Source organism: Tauraco erythrolophus, chromosome 4 (genome assembly GCF_009769465.1).
Source record: "Tauraco erythrolophus isolate bTauEry1 chromosome 4, bTauEry1.pri, whole genome shotgun sequence".
Classification (NCBI taxonomy): domain Eukaryota; kingdom Metazoa; phylum Chordata; class Aves; order Musophagiformes; family Musophagidae; genus Tauraco; species Tauraco erythrolophus.
In genome coordinates, this window is record NC_141468.1 from 40,986,791 (window position 1) to 41,012,229 (window position 25,439).

At 44.6% G+C, this 25,439-nt stretch overlaps 1 protein-coding gene across 1 annotated transcript; it reads left to right on the forward strand.

Annotated features, from left to right (window-relative positions):
- The first annotated feature begins 11,627 nt into the window (after positions 1-11,627).
- DYRK2 (dual specificity tyrosine phosphorylation regulated kinase 2) lies at positions 11,628-23,750 on the forward strand. Its single transcript, XM_086610297.1, is given in 4 exon segments — positions 11,628-11,682; positions 12,498-12,634; positions 22,150-23,662; positions 23,665-23,750. Coding segments are annotated over 4 exon segments (1,791 nt in total).
- The last annotated feature ends 1,689 nt before the right edge of the window (positions 23,751-25,439 follow it).

Sequence of the window (25,439 nt, forward strand, 5' to 3'; positions counted from 1 at the left end):
TCGTTCCTACTCTATATTATCTTCCTTTCCTGCCTCTTAGGTATTTACTGCCTGTTTTTCAGTGTGTTTTCTCTTTACAAAATAAATCATTAGCCTTTACAAACTGCAGTTAAACTCTATTTGAAAATACTAATTCTGATTTCAAATACTGACAAAAACTTTGCATGTTGCATGACTGGGGGAGATAGAATGTGACTGTGCTGTGTGCAACATTCAAAAAACACTTTTAGAGTCTAACCTCACAGCAACAGGTTTTTTCTTCTTTACTTTTAACTTCTGTTTGTAACTCATTGTCTCTCTGGCCCAGTGAGTCATGAATTCCTGTTTCCATATTCAGCAGCTTGCAGTTTGTTGTACACCTTTACAGGCTGAAAGTTGAAGGTACTGAGCTTACCTGAACGAGTGCTTTTGCCATTAGTTTATTGTGCAGAAGGGAACTCTGTGATGACAGTGACTCTTTTTCTCTAAAGAATATGCAGACAACATCTGCAGAAGATGTTCCTGAGCTGGCCAGCTTGTGCAGGGTGAAATCTCCAGGGTATTACAGTCACCTGTGGTTTCTGTCTGTCTGTTTTCACACCACTCTGCAACACACTTTGCCAAACACTGGAATGAGCATTGGCACCTATCTTTTCTGCCACATGTGATTTCCTTTTTTGGGCTAGGAACTTACTAGACTTAGCCCCAAATGTTTAATGTTACCCATTTCACACACAACTAAACCTGTTAATACGGAGTTACCTGCAGTTAGCAACCCCTGCCTTTCTGCAAATTAAAATTAAAATCACAGTTAAGCAAATAATTTGTTCTATGATTTAAAGCCTGGATCCTAATCACAAGTGGAACTGTGTGTGAACGGTCCTTTTGAAATCACTGGGATTAATTTTGCTAATATAGTAGCACACATATTGAAGTGTTCCCTTGGGCCTCCTTTTTTTTTTTTCTTTATTTGTAGAACACCTGCAGGAACTCTCTTTTGTTTACTTAATTTTCCAAATTATACAATGATTTTATGTTGCAATTTTCTGAATTGACGGTGAACTGTTTGTGTGTTAATGTGCACATTTATTCTTTTGGAAGGAGATTACAAATGATGATAGTGAATTAAAGTTTCTGTTTCATTTCCATATCATGTATTTGCTATTTTTTTTCCCCTTCTTCACATCTGAATACACACATCCACCAAGCATTCATGCATTAATCTAAACGAAAGTCTGGGCAGCTTAGGATACTTCCACATCAAAGGACCAGTAGTAAGGTACTGAAGGGGGCATTGGGGAGATCACTCTTAACGTTCCCTCCCCAATATAAATATATGCCTGCATGTCCCTCCTGTTGCTCAAACATCAGTCTGACAATGCCCACTTAAAACACTTTTTACAGTCCTGAGATAAATGGAGAAGGGTAAGGAGGCTCATTGCTTAAGAAAAAGTGCTGTGTCTGTTGCACGTACTATCCTTAGGAAACACGGGCAGGGGGTCCTCTTATCCCATGCATTCAACATGTCTGTTTCCCAAAGTAAGTCCATTTGGGCTTACACCCTGCAAAATGGGGAGCTGAAGAACTCTCCTCAGCTGTCTGATACCTTCAGTTCCCATTCAGTTTAATCCAGCACATCAGGTTGGTTCTTTTCTTGCCTTAACAAAACCTTGATTATATTTTAATGAGAAAGTTCTTTCTCAGTATGGAGCCTTAAATTTGCTTTTCAGCAGGTGGCTCATGGTTTAACTCAGAAGTCACCACGTAAATCCTGACAGTAGATTATACTAGTTAATAATATAACACTCAGGCCCTGGGATTTAATGATTCGTTTTCCTTTTATTATTAATAAATTCTGCCCAGAGAAAGCCTGAGTGAGGAAAATAACTTGGTCAGAGTTCTTTCTAGATTCTGAGTTTGACCTATTATCTTTTAATTATGTCTCACTTTCGTAGAGCAGTGATTTTAATGATTTTAATGAGCTTTATCACAAGTGAGTGAGATATGTAATTTCTCAGTTTCAGTGCACCCTGTGAGGTTTGGGGCTCCCCGACTCAGGGGAGCTAAAATCTCTCAGCACCTGTGTGTTGGGTGTGTGTGGCAGGGGTTTGGTAGTGGGGAGAGGCTACAGGGGTGGCTCCTGTGAGAAGCTGCTAGAAGCTTCTATGGCTCCAAGTCAGACCTGCCTCTGGCCAAGGCTGAGCCCATCAGCGATGCTGGTAGCGCCTCTGGGATAAAGATAAACATATTTAAGAAGAGGGGAAAAAGTGGTGCATGACATCAGCAGCAGTGGAGAGAGGAGTGAGAATATGTGAGAGAAACAATGCTGCAGACACCAAGGTCAGTGAAGAAGGAGGAGGAGGATGTGCACCAGAGCAGAGATTCCCCTGCAGCCTGTGGTGAGACAGCAGGCCGCACCCCTGCAGCCCATGGAGGTCAGCAGTGGAGCAGAGATCCACCTGCAGCCCGTGGAGGACCCCACACCAGAGCAGGTGGCTGTGCCTAGAGAAGACCATGACACCATGGGAAGCCCACACTGGAGTAGTCTGTTCCTGAAGGCCTGTACCCCATGGAAGAGACCCACACCAGTTCATAGGAAGGACTCACGTTGAAAAAGTTCATGGAGGACTGTCTCCCATGGGAAGGACCCCATGCTGGATCAGGGAAAGTGTGAGGAGTCCTCTCCCTGAGGAGGAAGGAGCAGCAGAAATAACGTGTGACGAATTGATTGCAATCCTTATTCCCTGTCCCTCCTGCACAGCTGAGGAAGAGGAGGTAGAGAACCTGGGAGCAAAGTTGAGCCTGGGAAGAACAGAGGGGTGGGGGGAAGGTGTTTTTAAGATTTGGTCTTATTTCTCATTATCCGACTCTGATTTGATTGATAACAAATGAAATTGATTTTTTTCCCAATTTTAGTCTGTTTTGCCTGTGACCATAATTGGTGAGGGATCCCTCCCTGTCCTAGTCTTGACTCTTGAACCTTTTGTTGTATTTTGTCCTCCTCATCCCACCACAGAAGAGGAGTGAGTGAGCTTCCGCGTGGTGCTTAGTTGCCAGCTGGGCCTAAACTGCAACAACCTGACAGAATTAAATCCCAGCTTCTATGAAACACTGCTGTGGAGAGTAACTGACTCCGATAAACCTTTAAAGTTAAGCCTCTTTCAGTTTCACACGTGGAATTGGACAAGCAAAGGTTACCAGGGTTTCAACAGCTGGGACTAACCCTGTGTGTGAACAGCTGGTTTTGAAACTGAGTAGCCCACACAATGAGTGCAAGAAAGATTACACCAAGTTTCTACATTGATTTTCAAGGTGGTTAGAAAGGAAACTGAATTCAGAGAATGACACAAGGTTTAATAAGTTCGCGGTTTCTCTCTGAAACAGTTTGGTAGAAATCCTAACTATCATCTGCATACTAAACCTGAAATAACAGTTATTTATAAGAGTTTTGTAGGAAAGACTAACACTCAAGTGACATGAGAGCCAGTATTTTTAAATTATGTCTTTGCAATTATTACATCTTCCTTGTTTACATATCGGGGGAATGGAGGGGCTTCACAGACAAGGTGGGAAGGGTCCACCAAAGAAGAAGGGCCAATGACACATACATAATTTCCTTCTTTTCTTGTTCCAGAGGTTCACTTTTTTTCTAAGCACAGAAAGAAGGGTGTGCCAGCAGCTGAAAGGAATCAGCCATCATTAGGCTTTTTCCCTGAGATTAGTTTTACATTAATGCTACTTCACTGACTCCATCAGGACTGCTTCTGCTGTATGAGGCAGGAAAACAGGAACCTTTCTCCTCCCATTACATATGCTGGGAGTTTACACAAAGGAGTAAGTCTAATGTTGCAATGAATATTAATGCTATAAGAATCCAGAAATGATATAGAAAATATATTATACTGAGAGTTAGAAACATTGGCATGATCTGGTGAAAAGGGAAATAATTTTCCTTGATATGCAATTTGCCAGCATTAAAATACAAATACATTGTGAGATAATCTCCCGCAAAATACCTGTAATAATGTAAGAATAAAAATTACTTGTATGCTTGCACTCATAGGATCTCAGAGTATTTCTTCAGGGTATACTCACTGGCCACTAAAACATCCTTTGTTGTGTCTTAATACTGTAATAGAAGTGGTGACTTATGTGTTCTTAAACAGCAGAAAGAGCAAATCCTTGAACACAGAATAAAGTTTAGCCTCAACAGAATGCACACTGGAATAAAGGCCAACAAACATCTGAACCTGGCAAGCCAGTTTAGCTTCATACACCCTCTTGCCAACACGTGCTAGCAAAATGATCTGTGGCAGTGATTCTCTGCACTCTTGCTCTGAATACATAACCTCATTTTTGATAATTGTACTGAAATACAATTTTACCTAAGCTATGGTTGATGCTCTGCTGGGAATTTTTTTTTCTGGGGAGGGTAGAGAGAAGGTGGAGTTGCAAACCTTACATGTGTACCACACAGCAAAGTGCATGTTTGAGAGCTAGTCGAGCCCTGACCTGTGTACTTTCCATCTGCAATGTGAGCATTTGTAGGTTGCTATATTTTGAAGTGCTTACATCGTGTCCAGCACGATCTGCTTAAAGGCCACATTGTAGTTAGTGTACACAGTCCTGCTCATGCCTAAATTATCCACAATACATTAACGAGAACCTGGTGCTAGTTGCATTCAGGCCCTCCTGAGGCAACCACTTACTGGGCTTAAGGGTTTACTTTTAAAATACAGATTACTGCCTGAGACAACAGGCTTGGACCTATGTTTAATTGATGGTGAGACATATCCTAAGTGTTTTAATGTCTCCAGATCAGCATCTAAGCTCTGCTTCACAAAAATAATGAGAAAAAAATAATCTATTTTTAAATGGCTTATGTCCTGGAACATTTTAAAAGATGTTGAGAGTGAGTATAGATTCTTCTTCTTATGCAAAGTCTGCTTAGCATGAGAAGATGATTGAAAGGTGGCAGAAAATCACATTTTTACTTTCTTCATTCTAGGCTTGTTTTACCATTCCTTTTCATAGAATCATAGAATCATTTAGGTTGGAAAAGACCCTTAAGATCAACAAATCCAACCATTAACCTAACACTGCCAAGTCCACCACTAAACCATGTCCCTAAGCACCACTTCCTCCACTCCCATCACACGTTTGGGAAGCCTGGTATTTGCTCTACCTAGTGGTCATTTATCTACAGCCAAAATAGTTTTCTCTGCCCGGTGAGAACAGTCAGAGCATAGCAAGGTGCTGAGCACCCGCTGCACCCATCATTGTGGGAGCCCCCAAAGTCACCACTGCAGCTTTGGACACGCATGGCTTCTCAGGAATTCCCTGGCGCCTGACCACATAAGGGTTTGCTACCACCACAGTGGCAGAGATGCTGTGTGACTGACTGACCAGTTTCTCTCGCCCTGCAACTACATACCAAAGCCCCATATAATTAAATCCTAACCAGCATCCACTTTGGAGAGGTAAGAGGCCTCGCATGGGAGATTTCACAGCGATGCTACGGAGGTACAGTGCTCTAACAGGACAAGCAGATATGAACTGGGTCCCAAGGCAGCCTGGCAAAATAGATCTCAATAACCATCTCTCATGGTTTGCTTGGAATTAATAACCTGTCTCGGTCACACGGGCTCTGACCAAATGGCTCAAGAAACGCAGCATGCTCTGTATCTCTCCTCACTGTACTAGTATATTATCTTCAATAATGCATTTTAATGCACTATGTGGGCAGGAATACTTTTAGATCAGGTTTTACAGATAACATGTTTCATTCTAGACTATTCTGGTTCTCTTTTGTTGTTTTTTTTTCATGAATTTTAATTTTCTTATTCAATGGTTGTGATTTAACCACTTTATTTTTACCAAATAGTTGCTAATTTTTGTTCTAGAACACTTTGTACAGTTTATCATAGGAGGATGGTACCTGTAACAGCCCAACCTAAGCCTCTTCAAGACAGCTGCCGCAAGTAGCCTCCTGATCCCACCTGCACCTCTGACTGCTGACCTCTTCACCTCCTTCCTTAGGTGGCCACTACAGTGCAGAACGGTACTGTCTATATCCCGCTGAGTTGGCATTTTCCAATCTCCAGGCCTGTTGGGGTACTGATCTGAAAGAAAGCTTTCAGATATTTCTCCTAAAAAACAAGTGCTTTGATGACACTACCTTACAAGCCCCTTGCAAGTACCTGTTGGACCTGTTGGAGTGTGTCCAGAGGAGGCCATGAAAATGATCAGAAGGTTGGAGCACCTCTCCTATGAAGATGGGTGAGAGAGTTGGGGTCGTTCAGCCTGGAGAAGAGCAGACTCTGGGGACACCTTATAGCAGCCTTCCAGTACCTAAAGGGGACCCATAAGAAAGATGGGGAAAAACAAGGGCCTATTTGTGATAGCACAAGGGGTAATAGTTTTAAACTGAAAGATGGTAGATTTAAGCTAGATACAAGGAAGAAATTTTTTACAATGAGAGTGGTGAAACACTGCAACGCTTGCCCAGAGAGGTTGTAGATGCCCCACCCTGGAAACATTCAAGGTCAGGTTAGACGGGGCTCTGAGCAACCTGATCTAGTTGAAGATCAGAGAATCATAGAATGCTTTGGGTTAGAAGAGATCTTAAAGATCATCAAGTTCCAACTCCCCTGTCATAGGCAAGGACACCTTCCACTAGACCGAGTTCCTCAAAGCCTCATCCAGCCTGGCCTTGAACACTTCCAGGGATGGAGAATCCACAACTTCGCTGGGAAACCTGTTCCAGTGTCTCACCACCCTCAGAGGGAAGAATTTCTTTCTTAGATCTAATCAAAATCTACCTATTTTCAGTTTAAAGCCATTGCCCCTTCTCCTATCTCTACAAGCCCTTGTAAAAAGTCCCTCTCCAGCTTTCTTGTAGGCCCCCTTTAGGTACTGGAAGGCTGCTAGAAGGTCTTCCCTGGAGCCTTCTCTTCTCCAGGCTTAACAACCCCAACTCTGTCAGCCTGTCTTCAGAGCAGAGGTGCTCCAGCCCTTGGATCATCTTTGTGGCCCTCCTCTGGACCTGGTCCAACAGGCCCATGCTTTTTTTCTGCTGAGGGATCCAGAGCCAGATGCAGTACTCCAGGTGGGGTCTCGCAAGAGCAGAGTAGATAGAGAGGGAAAATCACCTCTCTCGACCTGCTGGCCACACTTCTTTTGATGCAGCCCAGGACATGATTGGCTTTCTGGGCTGCCAGCGCACATTGCCTGCTCATGTTGAGCTTCTCATCAACCAACACCCCCAAGTCCTTTGCCTCCGTGCTGCAATCAATCCATTCTCCACCCAACCTGTACTTGTGCTTGGGATTGTCCGGACCCATGTGGAGGACCTTGCACTTGGCCTTGTTGAACTTCATGAAGTTAGCACAGGCCTGCCTCTCAAGCCTGTCCAAATCCCTCTGGATAGTATCCCTTCTCTCCAGCGTGTGGACCACACCACACAGCTCAGTGTCATCAGCAAACTTACTGAAGATGCTGCACTCAACTCCACTGTCCATGTCCCTGACAAAGATGTTAAACAGTGCTGGTCCCAATACTGACCCCTGAGGTGACCCTCGTCATTGGTCTCCACTTGGACGTCGAGCCATTGACCACAATTCTTTGAGTGTGACCATCCAGGCAATTCCTTATCCACCGAGCGGTCCATCTGTAAAATCCATGTCTCTCCAATTTGGAGACAAGGATGTCGTGCAGGACAAGAAGGCCCTGCTCATTGCAGGGGGATTGGACTAGATGACCTTTAAAGGTCCCTTCCAACCCAAACTATTCTTTGATTCTATGGTTTTATGATTCAAAGTAGTCTGACACTCAAGCACACTCAGTAGATTTGTGTCCTGGTTTCAGCTGGGATAGAGTTAGTTTTCTGCTTAGTAGCTAGAATAGTGCTGTGTTCTTGATTTAGTATGGGATTTGGTATGAGAAGAACATTGACAACACATGGATGTTTTTAGGTTTTGCTAAGATGTCAAGGACTTTTCAGCTCCCCGTGTTTTGCCAATATGCAGGTGCATAAGAAGCTGGGAAGGAGAATAGTCAGAGCAAAGAACCCACAGCTCCTAGTTCAGGATTTGAGTTTAGGTTTAGGATTGAGGCCTGAATTGGCCAATGGAATATTCCATATCATGCAATGTCATGGCCAGTATATAGATGAGAGTTATCCAGAAAGCTCGCTCTCGTTCTTTGGATCTCTCTTTGGAGCTTTCGCTCTTCTGAGATTGCAGTTTTGGGACTTCTGTTTCAGGATCACTAGCCAGGGCGGGCCAGGCGTTTTTCAGCAGGTGGTGAGCAATTGCAATGTGCATCACTCGTTTGTATATATCATTATCATTGTTATATATTACCATATATTATTATCATGTTCTCATCATTATTACTTTTAAATTTATTTCAATTATTAAATTGTTCTTATCTCAACCCACGAGCCTCCTTCCTTCTTCCCCTTCGATTCTCTTCCCCATCCCGCGGGAATGGGGGAGGGTGAGCAAGTGGCTGCATGGCATTTATTTGTTGGCTGGGTTAAACCACGGCAATTTCTTTGCAAGAAAGGGAAGACTATCATTACAGGTGTAGTTCGCACTTTTGGGTAACAAAAGCTGAACTACACCTGTAAGTAGTTGAGGGAGCAGGAAAAAGGATCAAGAAAACCCTGATTGATTTTGCTTTCTAATTTCTGAGCACTGTACACTTTATCCTGTCAGGTGCCTATTGGTCTCATCTTCTGTAGTACTGGTTTGGAAAGTGCTGATATATGCAGTTGGCCAGTATCAGAAAGAAGAAAGTTTTGTGGCCACTCAACGGGACATAGTTTGGATTCCTGAGTGTAGCACTTGGCGTGAAAGAATTGATCTTTGCTTTGTCTTTCAGTATTTAGGCTTTGCTTTCTTCTTTTCTTTGTAGACCTGCAACCATGATTTTAAAGAAGGCTGTTAAAGGCATTGCTATTTGCAGCCAAGGTATTTTACAATTATATTAGCATGTTCCTCCTCTTTGTCAATCTAAATCCTGCATGAAAGAGGCTTTTAAATTGAAGTTTCTTGTATTGCATTCGGAAGGAATCAAGCCGGGCTTGCCCTCATCTGGAGTTCCACTTCAGACTGCATCAGATACTATCCTTGACAGCAGCTGCCAGGGTGGATCGCAGACAAAAAAAGAGACAGAGAGAAAGAAAGAGAGGCATCTGGGCAGGCCCAAGTCTACTATGATGTTTAAAGACCAATGCTGAAAGCTCACAATGCACAGTTTTACAAAGGGAATAGCTGGACAGGTATCAATGTAATGTGTTCCCTCTGTCTTAACTGAAAGATTGTTTACTGTGTGATAGACTAACTCCATCTTTCACATTGCATTCACAGTGGTCCAAGACTGAACGAAGTTGTAGTAGTAGATGCCCCATCCCTGGAAGTGTTCAAGGCCAGGTTGGATGAGGCTTTGGGCAACCTGGTGTAGTGGAGGGTTTCCCTGCCCATGGCAGGGGGGCTGGAACTAGATGATCTTTAAGGTCCCTTCCAACCCAAACCATTCTATGATTCTATGATTCTATGAAAGTGTGGAAGACAAATCGTGAGTGTATACCTGACTGGAAAGGGGTTGAAACAGGACACTTAACAGGCTTTCTCCTATCTCGATGTTCAGGTGTAACTAACCCCAGAATGTGCATGAAGCCATCTGTGACTGTGACAGTCAGAGGACACACCATTTAAAATGAAGTAAGAACTCTTTCAAGCCCTACAAAAAGATTGATTGATATCAACTTCAGTTCTTCTTATTTAGTTTGAATGTCAACAGGCCCCCTTCCCCTCCTTAGACTAACTAGAAAAGTATCTTTTTCTTGCCAGTCCTGAAACGTTAAAGGTACCTTACAAAGAATACCAATATTATCGCAACGTTTCATGTGCAGATACTTTTGATGTGCATGCGCTGCTTGGGAAAATGATGGGAAAATACTAAGAGTAATGAGAAAAGAGCATTTATACACCTGGAAGCCAAAGGGAAGGGATGCTGGGAGTGCCTGTGGGCATCTTGGGGGATACTGAGGAAGACAAAGCTTTCTTTCCGCTACGGTGGAGGCAAAAGGTTGGGTGGGTGTGGGCGGGAGAAGGTATGATTGTTTTCTCTGTGTGACAGGAGGGGTTAGGGAAATTGTTTATTTCTTTGTACCAGTACAGGAAATGTCTTTGTTTATGCATGTATCTGTGGCACTGGAAGAGGCAAAGTCTTCCTCTCTGGCAGCAGAGATGGATTTTATTTTTTTTCTTAGGCATAGGAAAAGGGGAGACTTATTTTTCTGTCTTTTTCTGTGGAAGGGGATGAAGGGAGGTCTGTCTACATATCTACCAGCTGTTTCCAAAAGGAAAGTATGTGTGGTCTGTACAGCAGACTTCAAAAAGGGTTGAGCGTAGGTAGGAGAGTTCATTTCAATGCTGTCCCAAGCTGAGCAAATGTTCAGATATCTATTTTTGGCTCTAATGACGTTCAAACTGACAAATGAGGAATTCAAAGCATTGTACTCCACAAAGCACGTTGTACAGTTTGGAAAACAAGGCAAGTAACGCCTCGTCCCGTCCCGTCCCGTCCCCCGTCGTCCCCCCCCATTTCCCTCGTTCTGGCTTGAGGCACTTATGACTCCAGGGCAATCCCGAAAGCTCTTTTCCCTCACTGCCATTTTTAAAGTTTTCATCCCATTAACACGTTTCAAGTTATTTATCCTTCCTCTCACGGTGCCGCCTTTGTCCTTCCAGTTGGACAGAAGTGACCCCTGCTGCTGACGATGCCCCGACTTCTCCCCGCTGCCGTCCCCTCATTCCCGACTCCCACACACGCCGACTCCCCCGCCGGCATCGCCCCCCATCTCCTCCGCACACCCCGGCGCTGTCGGGGCGGGGGGGGGTCGGGCGGACGGCCTACCCCTGCCCCTGCCCCTGCCCCGCAGAGGCGGGGTGGCGACGGGAAGCGGCGCAGGCTGCCCGCCGGCCGCCAAGATGGCTGTGACCCCAGGGGGTGACCGACGGCCGGGCGGCCGCGCGCGCCCCCGCCCCCCGCCCCCCGCGCCCGGCGCGAGGCCGCCGTTGGGCGGGCGGCGCGCGGGAGGCGGCCGTTGGGGACCGGGGCGCGAGCCCACCGCGCGCTGAGGCAAAGCGCGGGTGCGCGGGGGGCGGCGCGGGCCCGGCCGCCGCCGCGGCGGAGCGGTAGGAGAGGGGAGGGGGCAGCAGGGAGGGACGGAGGGAGAGGAGGCGGCCGACGGGGCGGGGACTGCCCGTTCAGTGCGCTGTTTGTCCCTGTTCCGCCGAGCGGGGAGGAGGGCTCTGTCCGGGCGGCTTGTGCTGCCCCCTCCTCCGCGTGAGGGGACCGGGGCGACCGGGGCGGGGGCGGGGGAGGTGATGAGCTTGGGCCGGGGGCTGCGGCGGCGGCGCGGCTGCTGCTGCTGCTGCTGTTGCGGCGGGAGGCGACGGCGGACCGTTGGAGGGTCTGTCCGGCCGGCCCGGGGCCAGGGGGATGCAGCGGAGGACGTGTCTGGGTCTGGGTGTAGCTGATCGGAGAAGAGAGGCAGCTGCCGACCGGAGAGGCCGAGGAGCAGCGGAGGAGAGCCACCCTGACATGCCTTTTCCTCTCCCTCCTCTCCAGCGGCCATGTTAACCAGAAAACCCTCAGCTAGCGCCGCCGCTGGTGCTGCCTACCCAGCCGGTAAGGAGCGGGCCGCCGCGATTGCTACCGCGCCGGGCTGCGGGCTCCCCGCGCCGCCCCTGCCGCGCTGGGCCGGGCCGGGCCGGGCCGGGCCGTGCGGCGCGGTAGGGGGGAAGGGAGGGAGGAGGCTTGGAGGCCCCGGAGCTGCCCCCGCAGCTGCCGCCGCAGCGGGGCCGTGCGTGTCGAAACAATGATCCACCCTCCCCCTGGCAACCGAGCCCGGGGGGCCGGCGGGGGGCTGCGTGTTCGGGTGCGGCGTGCTGTTGTTGTGCGGGGTGGGGAGTTCGCCTCAGGAAAGGGAGGGGGGGAGAAAAAAAGGGGGGGAAATCACTTAGAAAAACGGCCCGGGAAAAATCGGGAATCGCTGCGTTTGCCGGAGCGGCCGCGTTTGACAGGGGGCAGCGGCGCTCGTCTCCTCTTCCCCCTGCAGACTTGTGAACTGCTGGCGGGTCCCCGGCAGCGCCGGGATTTCGCCGGGCCAGACGGCTCGAGGGGGGGAGTCGGGCGGCCGTCCAGCCCCGGGACGTGTGCGGGGCAGAGCCGGCTTGTTCTCCCGGTTAGACGCCTGCCGGTGGCGGGTTAATCTCGGATGAAGGGTTTAGCCGGGCCAGCATGGCCCGCCCGCGCTATTAGCCGGATCGGTGCGTGTGTGCGCCGCGGCGGTGATTAGCTTTTAATGGCTTCTGCCTGAAGCGAGACGGGCGGCGGTGCCGGCGAAGCGCCGGGGCTGCGGGTCGCCACCGCCCCGACGGCTGCGGTGCCTCAGGGGCCGCCGCCGCCGCTGTCCGCCGCGCTCACCCCTCTGCTCTCCTCAGGCAGGGCAGGGGACAGCGGCCGCCCGCTGCAGTCTTCCCCGGGCACCGGAGCCGGGGTCTCCCGGGCAGGAGCTGGGACCGGCCCTCCGTCGCCCCTCGCATTGCCGCCGCTCAGGGCCAGCAACGCCTCCCACACGGTGAGCCCGGGCACGGGGCGGGGGGCCGGGGCGGGAGGGGGCGGGGAAGGGGCGTCCGACCCCGGGGGCTTGCCGCCGCTCTCCTTTCGCCGGGTGTACCCTGCGGCGGGACCGAGCCTCCACGGGCACCCCGGGGCAGGAGAGGGCAGGGGCCGCGCCGGCACGGGCGCCCTGTCCTACGTGACGAGGTGCTTGGTGCTTAAGCAAAGTGCATTTAATTTCTGCAGACTCCGGTCAAATGTGCGTGTTTGTTGTGAGGCTGGGACCCAGTGACTCCGCTGAGAAGCAGCTTTCTCTCACCCCCTCCCCAGCCCCCTTCAGTCTGGTTTTGTGTCTTATTTTCAGTGACAAATTCGATCTTCCACACTAGCACAGAGGAGCTGTTCTGGTACATGTGCGGTTTTTGAGATGACATTATTTTGGCAATGAGGTTAGTCACTGTGATTAAAGGGTCGCATGAACTGCGGTGAAAAATGAAGGCTGCTCTCCCCTTTTATGTCTGATTAGCTCAGGCTGATAGCTGTCTTCCCTAGAAATAGCTATCACTGTACTCAGGGACAACGATTGGATGAATCGGACTTTATTGCTGCAGTAGTTTACCTAAAGGAATAACCACTGATGGCATGAAAAGGATGTTACTTTCCGGTTCTGTGATATCTCACATTATCTCCCACTCCTAGTTAATCTACTAGGAATGAAACTTCCCAAGTATGCCGCTATATATGGATGAAAGAGGGTGTCTCTGTCCTGAAGGCATGACAGAGTAGAGAGAGGGGTCTATATGCTGTCATGTTAACACTAAATATCTGAAATTTTTATTGCATACATTTCCTTTTAAATTTTGAAAGATTTCATACTGACCCTGAAAGGCATTGATGGCATACTTTTCTTAGACTTAATGAGTTCTTCATGGATGCTCACTTACTATCTTTGTAAACATATGGCAGAGCTTTAAATGGTAATGTGATTATGGGCTAGTGGAAGGTGAAACTATGCATTTAGATATTAGCGTTTCAGTGACTTTCTGTGTAGCTTCAGGGGTAAAGGCATCTTATTCAAATACATTTATAGAAAGAATTGGCTTAAATTTAGGGAAAAAATCAGTATGTGTAGGATGTTCTCAAAAAGAATGATGAATATTCTGCAAATTCAAGGTGGAGCTGCATACTTGAGACCAACATCATTGTATATTTATGTAGCTGTCCTGGTTTCGGCTGGGATAGAGTTAGTTTTCTTCTTAATCTATCCCAGCCAAACCCAGGGTTGTAGCTAGAGTATATATCTGAATTGTTCGTTAGTATCAAAGGCCAACTTTTTCACATTCATATACCAGTTAAGTGCTGGTTGATTTTAGAGTTGGGGCAGCAGCTTAATTTTTTTTTATAATAGCAGAAAAGAAGTACAGAAACATAGTACAAACAGCCTGGACACCTGTCATGAAACTGCATGGACGGATGGGCTCACAAATAACAGGGGCCCGCGTGTAACAGAGCCCAGACTTAATTTAGGATTTGTGGAAGCATGATGGTCCAGCTGTGTATGTGAGACTACTTACTAATTTTGGAAGTACAGAACTTTGGTATTTTTTACATAGATTTTTATGTGTGTATGTATTATATATAGTATCTGTGCATATATACATACATAAATAAAGATGAAATCTTTATGAAAGCATGCAAAAGGATGTTCAGGCATTATATTTCTGTCTTTTGAGTATTTTTAGACGTATATTGTTGTGTATGCATATGTTTCTGTATAGCATATATGCATATATATATAGAGAGAGAGAGATATGAAATACGTATGGAAGCACTCAGGGATGATCAAGCGTTATATTGCTGTGTTTCAAGTCCCTCTAGATTCTGACTGTTGCAAACTCGGCCTTTCCTTTGTGATACAAAGCCTAGTCTACAATATTTATTTAGCCTTCGATACTATTACAGAAATACCTCAGACTGCCTTTCTGAATTTTGTAGATGGTTATTTTGTGGTTGGCTAACATAACTTTTTGCAGTAGGGATCAGATGTGACATCAAAATGCTGGATTTTAACCTAAAAAAACCAGGTGTATGTCTGTTATGTGATCTTTCTATAAACTGCAGGTCTAGTGACCTCAGCTGACACTGACTGATTGAAAACCATTGGCTTTGCATCCCACTACTTCCTCCAATCAGACCTATTTAAAATGGAACATTTCAATTTTCTTAAACCATTTTTCTTCTTTGTGTTTATTGGCTTATTCTGTTTTCATCCCTGTTGTATCTATATGACTTCTGTAATAGCTAAAAATTGAGAGCATTTCTCTTTGCGTTTCAAACTTTCAGAAGGTATGGTTTGCTTAAGTGGTTGATCTTGACAGTGGCTGGATGTGAGGATGTGCGTTGTATATACACTAGTTGTGAAGAGAAACTGAGATTGAAGATAGTTTTTCGTTTAAGCTAAAAAGTTCTTCTTTTAATTCAGACAGAGAAGAAATACGCGACCTGTCATTTCTTGCAGCGGTTGAGTTGTGTGATCTAGACTCTAATGAAGCTGTTGTCTCCTACTTTAAAGAGAAGTTTCATTGTTTGGTGGAATATAATAGCATGGGAGAGCATGGGTAGAAGTGGGGAAAATGCTGTTTTACACAGGCTTCGTATAACAGAGGAGAGGTTTTGGCTGCAGTCTTTGCAATCACAGCAACCTTTGTTGCTAAGCAGGCTGTTGTGTATTGTACCAGAGAAAGGTTTTCTTTATTTTTTAAAAAAATTGTGGCTTCATCCTAGGCTTACTCTTGTCTCCTTCCATCCCTGACTATCTTTTTGGCTCATGGTGGAAAACATGGACTCATTTCCAATCCCTTGTCCTCTTCATTTTCCTTTCCAAAGTCATTGCCTTCTTGTTTGAAGCCTTAAGTTCTTGCCTTGATGACTGGAACCTTTTTCTGTTCACTCTCTCCTGTCTCATTATGGTTTTCTTGCATCCACTTGACATGCTGCAGTAGAGATTAACTTGCTTGCCTGCTGCTCTGCTTGTGTAAATCCCCACCCGTCTGTGAGTCCCTCTCCCAGACTTTTGTCTCTGTCTTCTGCCTGCCTCCATCTCTGCTCTTTCTTATTTGGCACGTATCCCTGCATTCTGCACTCTTCTTGTATCTCTTGCAGTAAAGCAGTCTTGATCTTTTTCTCCTCCTGTGTAGTACTGTAACAACAACCCATTTACAGTGCATGATTCAGTGCCCTCCTTCTTCAAGCCTTTTCTATGATTTCCCTACAGCAAGCCTGTTTTCTTTTGCCACCAGGCATGAACATCTAACCATTCAGTCTTAATCTTAAAAATGTTAAATTTAAACATTGTAAAAAAATAACTTACATTATAATGGAACAGAGATTCCTGGACCGTGTTAATATGAAGATCTGGTGGGTTACATGCTGCAAATTTTTATTATGGGCAGCTGCTCTAAAGCAGGTAAACCCAAACAAAATACCTTGCTATTGTGGTGGTTTCATGTCATAAATTGCCACAGAAATGCTGTCACGTTTGAGTGGAAATAAGTATACTGTCATGACCCAGACTTTGCTATATTTAGATTTCTTTAAATGTTTCTTCTTTTGCATAAAACTTGGGTCTAGGAGTCATATGAAGCTGACTTAACTTTTAATGGGGAAGCTCTGAAATGTGGGCTTCAGCAGTTGATGACTGTGCTATGGGGACTGCAGTACATGTGGGCACGTCTCTCGCATGTGTACACTTCAGCTTACCTGACAGGTTCAGTTTAGTGTGTGTTGGCTGTCCTTGTTGGTTTCAACATGCGTAATACATGCAGGGTGTCCCAGAAGTATTCAGATTCACTGCACCTGTGTAGTCCTGACAGGAGCTGTGAAAATATTTGCTATATAAAGTCAAAGTTAACTTCTCAAAAAATAAGCTTATATGGGCCAGATATGACAGCAGCAAAATATCCAAATGATGTGGTTTTTCTACAGCTCTTGTTGAGCCGCAAGCTCTGTAGGACAAGGGCTTAGTCTTTTTCAGTGTATAAAACCCATGCTCATAATAAAACTATTATGATAATCCTGCATTATTGTTATCGTGCTAATTAGCAGCTGGTTTTAGTTCTGAACAGAGGAATGTTATTGAATTCATTTATCAAGGAAAAAAGGCCTTCCATACATTTGCTCAGGCTATAGTCAACAAAATAGGGGGTGAAGTGTGCAACACCTGATAACCATATGCCTTTAGAGTGTTAGACTCACTAGGGCTGAAACTGACATGACTAGAAATGCTGTGAAGAAAGGGGTATATAGTGTAACTTTTATTCTTTAATTAAGTTACTACATTGGAACTCTATTTCTCCCTTGTCCTATCTATGCAAAGTAATAACAGATAAAGACATCTTATTGCTGTGCAGTATTTCAGCAGATCATTGTGATTGCTTTATTGTTAAAATTCATTTTATAAACCTTTTTTAGATTCTGATTGACATAAATTATTTTTTTCTAGGGTTTTACTTGAAATAAAATGATAATATGTAGCTGAAGCATATTTGTCTTGGATAGTTTTATAGGGTGTGAATATCATAACAAGGGACTTTTACAAAGATGGAATATACGGTACAACTACATCATATCTTGATGGTTTTGGAACATACAGTTGAGAAGAGGTATGTGTTCCTGTGGTGTTTAATCCTGTAGTTACAGTCTTGTAGAAGGTCTTGAAACAGGCCTTTACATTGGCTGTTACCGCAAAGGAATTTTTGATTTGCTTTCTTGTTAGCAGGGTGGACTCAGTTTTGTGTTACTTCTATGTTGTTACAGGTCTGTACTCTTAAGTATAGTGAAGTTACTATTCTACTTCTGTCCCTAAACCCATTTGTGAAAACAAAACAAAAAAACAAACCCCAAACACTCCCACCCCTCAAAAAAGTGGCTTTTTTTCTTTTTTGCCTGGTGTCTCTATTTCAAAGACTAGGTGAATGTTATTGGCATAGCCACCAGCTTCCATAAATGGAGGAAACCAAAGTTAAAGCAAAATCCAAGTGGCAATTTTGAAGTTAGGAAAACCTACTGAGAGAAAAAAAAACAATGTTGTAACATTTGCTGTTTTGTAATTGATGTTGCCAGAAGATTCAGGAAGATTAGTTCTTTGAGTTCAAGCTCATCTGTTATTTCAGTGTGTTTTATGGAGAAATGTGTACATCAATAAGTTTTTGAAGATGTGCACTATAAAAATATGTAAATCTTAGAAGGTGTAGATGGGTCTGTACACAGGCAGTAAAATAAGTAAGCTGCATAAGTGCATGCAGATTGTCAGCTCTGTAGGTTATTGGTTCTGGAATTTACAAGCCCATCTGCAGAAGCAAAAGGAAGACATGTTATAAACCTCTCAGGCTTATGGTTTCAGATGAAAGGCTGATGGAGCTTCTGTTTTCCGTGAACTGCTTGGTACTAGACTAAGAAGGCTGTAGTCCTTTGTAGCTTCCCAAGCCCATTAGTTGTGGTTCAGGGCACTTAGAGCGTCACCGGTGAAGCCTGTGAAGCTTGTAAGCAGTGCAAGCCTGAACTTGACAGCAATCTCAGACACCCAGTAGCCAGGAGTAGATAGGCAGAGCAAAGGACTGGTGAGAATCCAACCCTCATCCAAGCTGGAGATAGAAGAAGAGGTGATGATTCATGTGCATGAGATGGGGAAAGTCCATTTTTCATATTGACTTTGTGGTTATGATGTGTCTGATAGCTCTGAAACTCCTGTTGAGGTTTTTGAAAGAAAAGTGAGTGCTCTTCTCCACCACAGCTTTTGGAATAGAGCCTGTGATAATTTAGTGTCTTTTCTTCCACAAAGAAAACCAGTGCTACTGTCTGCATCTGCATTTGCATTCCCAAGTGGCAGCTGACTGAAACTGGCAAAACCGGTCACTGGATTTGGGGTGAAGCTGGGATAATGCTGGTGATTTCATTGTGCTGCTTGGAAAAAAAAAAGCCAACCTGTGAGCAGCAAGAGAAACCATGGGGCTGCCTGAAGGTGCAGGAAGCAGAGCTACGTGGTTTACACTTTAGAATGTGTTTGCAAACATGCTTTTAGGAAAAGACACTCTTTAGTTCCTGTTGAGTGGATAAATGTTTGGTTTTTTTCCAGGCCCGGATACAAACCAAATAACTGTAGTTTGAAGAATTCTCCAGTACATCTATTGAAACAAGCAGTGCTTAGGAAGGGCAGAAAATAGTTAATTCTGAAAACAGGTGACTCAAGTGAAAAAAAAAATTAATTCAAGATGTGAACTGTGACAATGAGTACTTGAGTTAAGAAATTCTTAAAGATCATAGAATCATAGAATGGTTAGGGTTGGAAGGGACCTCAAATATCGTCTAGTTCCAACCCCCCTGACATGGGCAGGGACACCCTCCACTACACCAGGTTGCCCAAAACCCCATCCAACCTGGCCTTGAACATTTCTAGGGGTGGGGCATCTACACCTTCTCTGGGCAACCCGTTCCAGTGCCTCACCACCCTCTGAGTGAAAAATTTCTTCCTTATATCTAATCGAAATCTCCCCTCTTTCAGTTTGAATCCATTGCTCCTTGTCCTGTCACTACATGCCCTTGTAAAAAGTCCCTCTCCAGCTTTCCTGTAGGCCCCCTTTAGGTACTGGAAAGCTGCTATAAGATCACCCCGGAGCCTTCTCTTCTCCAGGCTGAATAGCCCCAACTCTCTCAGCCTGTCTTCACAGCAGAGGTGCTCCAGCCCTCGGATCATCTTTGTGGCCCTCCTCTGGACCTGCTCCAGCAGCTCCATGTCCTTCTTGTGTTGGGGACTCCAGAGCCGAACACAGTATTCCAGGTGGGGTCACACGAGAGCAGAGCAGAGGGGCAGAATCACCTCCCTCGACCTGCTGGCCACACTTCTTTTGATGCAGCCCAGGATACGGTTGGCTTTCTGGGCTGCCAGCACACATTGCCAGCTCATGTTGAGCTTCTCACCCACCAGCACTCCCAAGTCCTTTTCCTCAGGGCTACTCTCAATCCATTCTCCGCCCAGCCTGTACTTGTGCTTGGGATTGCCCCGACCCATGTGCAGGACCTTGCACTTGGCCTTGTTGAACTTCATGAGGTTTGCACAGGCCCACCTCTCCAGCCTGTCAAGGTCCCTCTGGATGGCATCCCTTCCCTCCAGCGTGTTCACAACACCACACAACTTGGTGTCATCAGCAAACTTGCTGAGGGTGCACTCGATCCCACTGCCCATGTCACCAACAAAGATGTTAAATAGCACTGGTCCCAGTACTGACCCCTGAGGAACACCACTCGTCACCGGCCTCCACTTGGACATTGAACCCTTATGCTCTTTCGTCCTCATCATCTGTATGTTAGTATTGTCTGCTCCTGCTTTGTCCAGATATTGTTGTTCAACCAGTGGTGCACAAGAAACTTTTGTACCTGGAACAGTTACTCTGCTGGTTCATTGTGCGTTTCTCACTTAACACAGTTTTTCAAAACTCCTTGTGCGGAACCTCTGACACACGTTACTAACTGGATCCGGTTCTTCTGAGATAACGTCATGTAGCAGCTCTTGGGGGTGATTTTTTTTCTTTTTTTTTTTTTTTTCCCAGTAACTGCTGTTTTTATAGAGGATTGGGGCAACCTTCTGGAAACTGCCACTGCAGTGTGCTTCAAACTTGACCTGAAGGAATTCCCTCTAGGCATGATAGGCTCATTAAGTCCCCTCGATGATTTAATTTCTGGTGGTTTTGAAACATCATACTAGGAAGGGAATTTATGTCGATATCCTGTATATCTTTACTGTGCTTAAATGTTACAAACATCTTTGCTCTGAGTTGCAGTCGTGTGGTAACGCTTTCTATGAGATTGATCAAATTTTATAGTGTTAATCCAAATTGCTCTGCAAATAAACATACACAGTCAAACTGCAATGATGAAATAAAGTGGACCAGTTATTCAATGTGAGTCAAAATGGAATCAGAAGAGCAGTGAACTCAGTAGAAGCAATCCATGAGAACTCTCGTTCTTACATTGTGTGAGTTTCAGAGCTGCAAATTTCAAAATATTACCCAAACGTGAAGCTGGTGTCCAGCTGGCTACTCCTCGGGAACAAGTTACTGAATTCACAAAAACGTGCTTCTGCCGTATCAGTGATGCCTTAACAGAAGCACAAAGCATGCTGGAGTCTGCATTGCATGTCCTGGTTTTCTCATTAGGAAGCACTTTTGCGGTTGCAGCACAGATTTCATTGCCTCCTATCACAGCACCCAACTGTCATTTTCTGATTTCATTTCAGCAATCTTAAGTGAACAGGGAATGTGTTTTCCTTAGCTGCCTAGAAAAAATAAGGTTCAGATTAAAAGTGCTCTCAACCCTGGCTTGATCATCTGTCTGACAGTATCAGTGAACTTTCAGTTAGTAATTTGGCATAAATATTAAGAATGGTGAATCAGCTGGAGAGACAGCAGGGGATTTCTTCCCACGTTTGTGTAAGACCAGGCAGGAGACAAACTAATTATCCTCTACTTTAGAGAAAATGAGGAATTCTAAGGACAGCTATTTTAGTGGCAAATATATGCTTGTAAACTTCTTGTTTCTCCTTAAAAATATCAGGATTTGAGCAATAGTTGCTTTTGAACCCCAGTGCTTCCAGTGTTTCTTCGCCTGAAAATGCTGAATGCTGCTGTTTGTTTTCCCTTGTGAAAACTGTCTAGAACAAACGTAATTTCTAAAATCAACTAATCTTTTTTTCCGTTCCTTTGAAATGAAGTATGTTCTTCAAGGCAAAGATTTTCTTTCCACTCAAGTCTATATAATGACCCAAATCTCATCTTGGTTAAAAGTTATTATAAGATTGCTTGGGGAAAGTGCTCAAGGATATGCTTATGCTTATGCTTCATTGATCTCAATGGTTTGCTGAATAGTGACTCTCTCAATTGCAAACAGTGAATGGCATCTCTTGAACTTCAGAAATGTGCAGCTTCTTTTCCTCTTTGTGCATGTCACGGCATGTTCCTCATTGCTGAAAATTTTATCTAGAGCTTTTGATATACAGCAAACTTAAGAAGAAGTTAAAATGTTGATTTCTGAGAACAGGTGACAGGGAGAGCCTTAGCCATGTGCGTTCTAGCAGGCATTATATATTGATCTCCAACATCAGTAAAACTGCTACTATATTCTGTAAAGTCTAATTTAATGTCGCTTAAGTATGCTTCTTGATGTTACAGACTGTCGTCTGGAAAATTCCTTGGAGGAATTGTTAGCTTATCATGGTAGCACATCTGTGATTGCTTTGTTGCAAACATTTCAGAGAGTCATGAAAATGGCATTTGAGAAACAAAGATCTGGAAAATTTAATAGCATCTAGCAGTATCACAGTGTATGTGCTGTGTTTCTTAGATTATCTGTAGACAACTGACTTCTAAGGAAATACTTAGTTTTGAGGTGAATGAGGCAGGATGACGGGTTGCAAAATGCATGGTGAAGCATAGAGATCACGCCCTTCTTGTTAACTGGGTATGTATTTATTTTCGATTTTAGGTTGGAGGCAGTAAGCACACAATGAATGAGCACCTCCATGTTGGTAGCCATGGACAAATCCAGGTTCAGCAGCTGTTTGAAGATAATAGTAACAAGAGGACGGTTCTGACGACACAGCCAAATGGACTTACGACGCTAGGCAAATCTGGATTGCCAGTGGTTCAGGACAGACAGTCAGAGAGTGCTCACAGACGACAAGGGAGCTCCAGCTCTTTAAAATCTACAGATGGAACAGGGAAGGTGAAAGCCTCCGTTATGACACCAGAGCAGGCAATGAAGCAATACATGCAAAAATTGACAGCTTTTGAGCATCATGAGATTTTTAGCTACCCTGAAATATACTTTTTGGGTCCAAATGCAAAGAAGCGGCAAGGGGTGATTGGCGGTTCCAACAATTGCGGGTATGATGATGACCAAGGGTCTTATATACAAGTACCCCATGATCATATTGCATATAGGTATGAAGTCCTGAAAGTTATAGGGAAAGGAAGCTTTGGGCAGGTGGTGAAGGCCTACGATCACAAAATGCATCAGCATGTGGCACTGAAAATGGTGAGAAATGAAAAACGTTTCCACCGCCAAGCTGCGGAAGAAATTAAGATCCTGGAACATCTCCGGAAACAAGACAAGGATAACAACATGAATGTTATTCACATGTTGGAAAACTTCACATTCCGCAGCCATATCTGCATGACGTTTGAATTGCTGAGCATGAACCTGTATGAACTAATAAAGAAAAACAAGTTTCAGGGCTTTAGCCTGCCTTTGGTCCGCAAGTTTGCCCACTCAATTTTACAGTGCTTGGACGCTTTGCACAAGAACAGAATCATTCACTGTGACCTTAAACCTGAGAACATTTTGTTGAAGCAACAGGGTAGAAGTGGTATTAAAGTGATTGATTTTGGCTCAAGCTGTTATGAGCATCAGCGTGTCTACACTTACATTCAGTCACGTTTTTACCGTGCACCTGAAGTCATCCTTGGTGCTCGTTATGGGATGCCCATAGATATGTGGAGCTTGGGCTGTATTCTAGCAGAGCTTCTCACCGGTTATCCACTTTTACCTGGAGAAGATGAAGGAGACCAGCTGGCTTGTATGATTGAGCTATTGGGCATGCCTTCTCCAAAACTCTTAGATTCATCCAAGCGAGCCAAAAACTTTGTGAGCTCTAAGGGTTATCCCCGCTATTGCAGCATCACAACCTTGTCTGATGGCTCTGTAATACTTAATGGTGGACGCTCTCGAAGAGGAAAACTACGTGGCCCACCAGAGAGCAGAGAATGGGGCAATGCATTAAAGGGATGTGATGATCCCCTGTTCCTTGACTTCTTAAAACAGTGTTTAGAATGGGATCCTGCTATCCGTATGACACCCAGCCAGGCTTTGCGGCATCCCTGGCTAAGGAGACGGTTGCCAAAGCCTCCGACTGGGGAAAAGGCCTCGGCAAAGAGAATGACAGAGAGCACTGGTGCTATAACGTCGATTTCCAAGTTACCTCCGACTTCAAGCTCAGCTTCAAACTGAGGACTAATTTGGCACAGATGACAGATGCCAATGGGAATATTCAGCAAAGAACAGTGTTGCCAAAACTCGTCAGCTGAGTTTGAAAAACCCGATGCTGTTAATACGAGAGATACAATGTGGCTGAGCCTTATTTGTATGAAAAAGTAGCTCAGATAATACATTTTTATTTGCTCAATAACTTCGTTCATTTGTATCTTTCAGCACTCATTTTAAATGTAAGAAATGTTGATTTTGTTTTTATAAAAACACGGGGACAATGCTTTAAGTTTTTATACTTATTTTTTAAAATGTTTGTCTTCTACAGTACAATTAGCCTTACTGTAACTAGTGTGACACAGTAATAAACATCAGTGGCAGGCCACTGGTTACATGACTGTCATGCATTGCAGCGTGGTGTCAAAGGTAATTAACCTTTCTCTTCCATGGTTCCTATTAGATTTCACCTGGGGTAAATTTGTAAGACTCTACCTTTTGAATTTTATGGATATGGGTCTCGATTCTGCAAACACTCACACCTACACCTGACTGGGCTCCAGGGAGAATACTCGAAGAAATACAGTTAAGCACCTGTAAACTTGACATTTGAAGTGGAGCCATAGCATGTTTATGTAGTCGTTTTCTATATGGTAGCCCAGAAGAAGTAGTGGTATCACACTAATGATACAGTCACTTCCTATGAAATGCTTTCTCTATTCAAAAGTAATGTTTTTTTTTATTATAATAAGCATTTAAATATAATGCAAAAAATAACAACTTCTGGGGCTAAGATGACTCTCTTAATTTGCATGCGTGTGGTAGAGTGAGAGGAACGGGCAGTCTCAGAAGGAATGAAGACGGAAGTATGTCTGTTCCTCTAAATCTGAAAATGACGGATGAGTTGGTAAAGCAAATGTTCAAGGCTTCGTTTCAGGTATATGACATTGAGCATTCACACTGGGCTTCTCTTCCCTCCCCCTCCCCCTTCCTGTTTTCTTTTGTCTCCTAATGTGCAGCGTGGTCTCCCTAAATCGCATAGGCAGGAGTGCTCGTTCCGTCGGGTTTATACTGTAACTTCCAGACTGTTATGCTACATGGATTTCACAGATTGCTTTTATTTCTTCTGACAGTGTTTGTCTGAGCGACTCTGACCTCTTTGGTACGTTTACACTTCAGATCAAATCTGCATGTAGGGGCGAACACGATGTTACTACGTTGCTTTCTGTAGAAAATTGCTTCACCTTAGACAGCATGACTGTAGACTGAAAGATCCTCAGTGGCAAGCTTTTCAGTTGGCAGACACCACCTTATATACTTTCTCTTAAGGGAGAATTATCAAAGGAAATTTAAATGGTTTGAATTTGATTTAATCTTTGGCATCTGTAGCTGAAAATTAACTTTGAAGGAACAGTTAGAGATATGTGTAGATTTGTTCACGTGTGTGTGCTAGTACTTGGTTTTTCTTTTTTACTTTTAACTACGTTCATGGAAGAAAGATGGTGTTTACTGAGGAGTAATATCTAGACCTAGGAGAGAAATGTTCACGCGTTGTAGCATGTTTTCAACAGGAACAGTTTGAAATCTAAGATCAGTATTTCATCACGTACTATGGCTGTGGTCTACATTGGATGTATAAGACATATGAAAAGGGAATATTAAACAAAGTAGAACATAATCTGGAAGGGTTTATGGATGTTAGAACAAGACATACTAGAATGGGTTGCATTAAACCTCAATAACTTCACTATAAGCAACATTTATATGCACAGATTTTTCTGAGTTACTTGTAC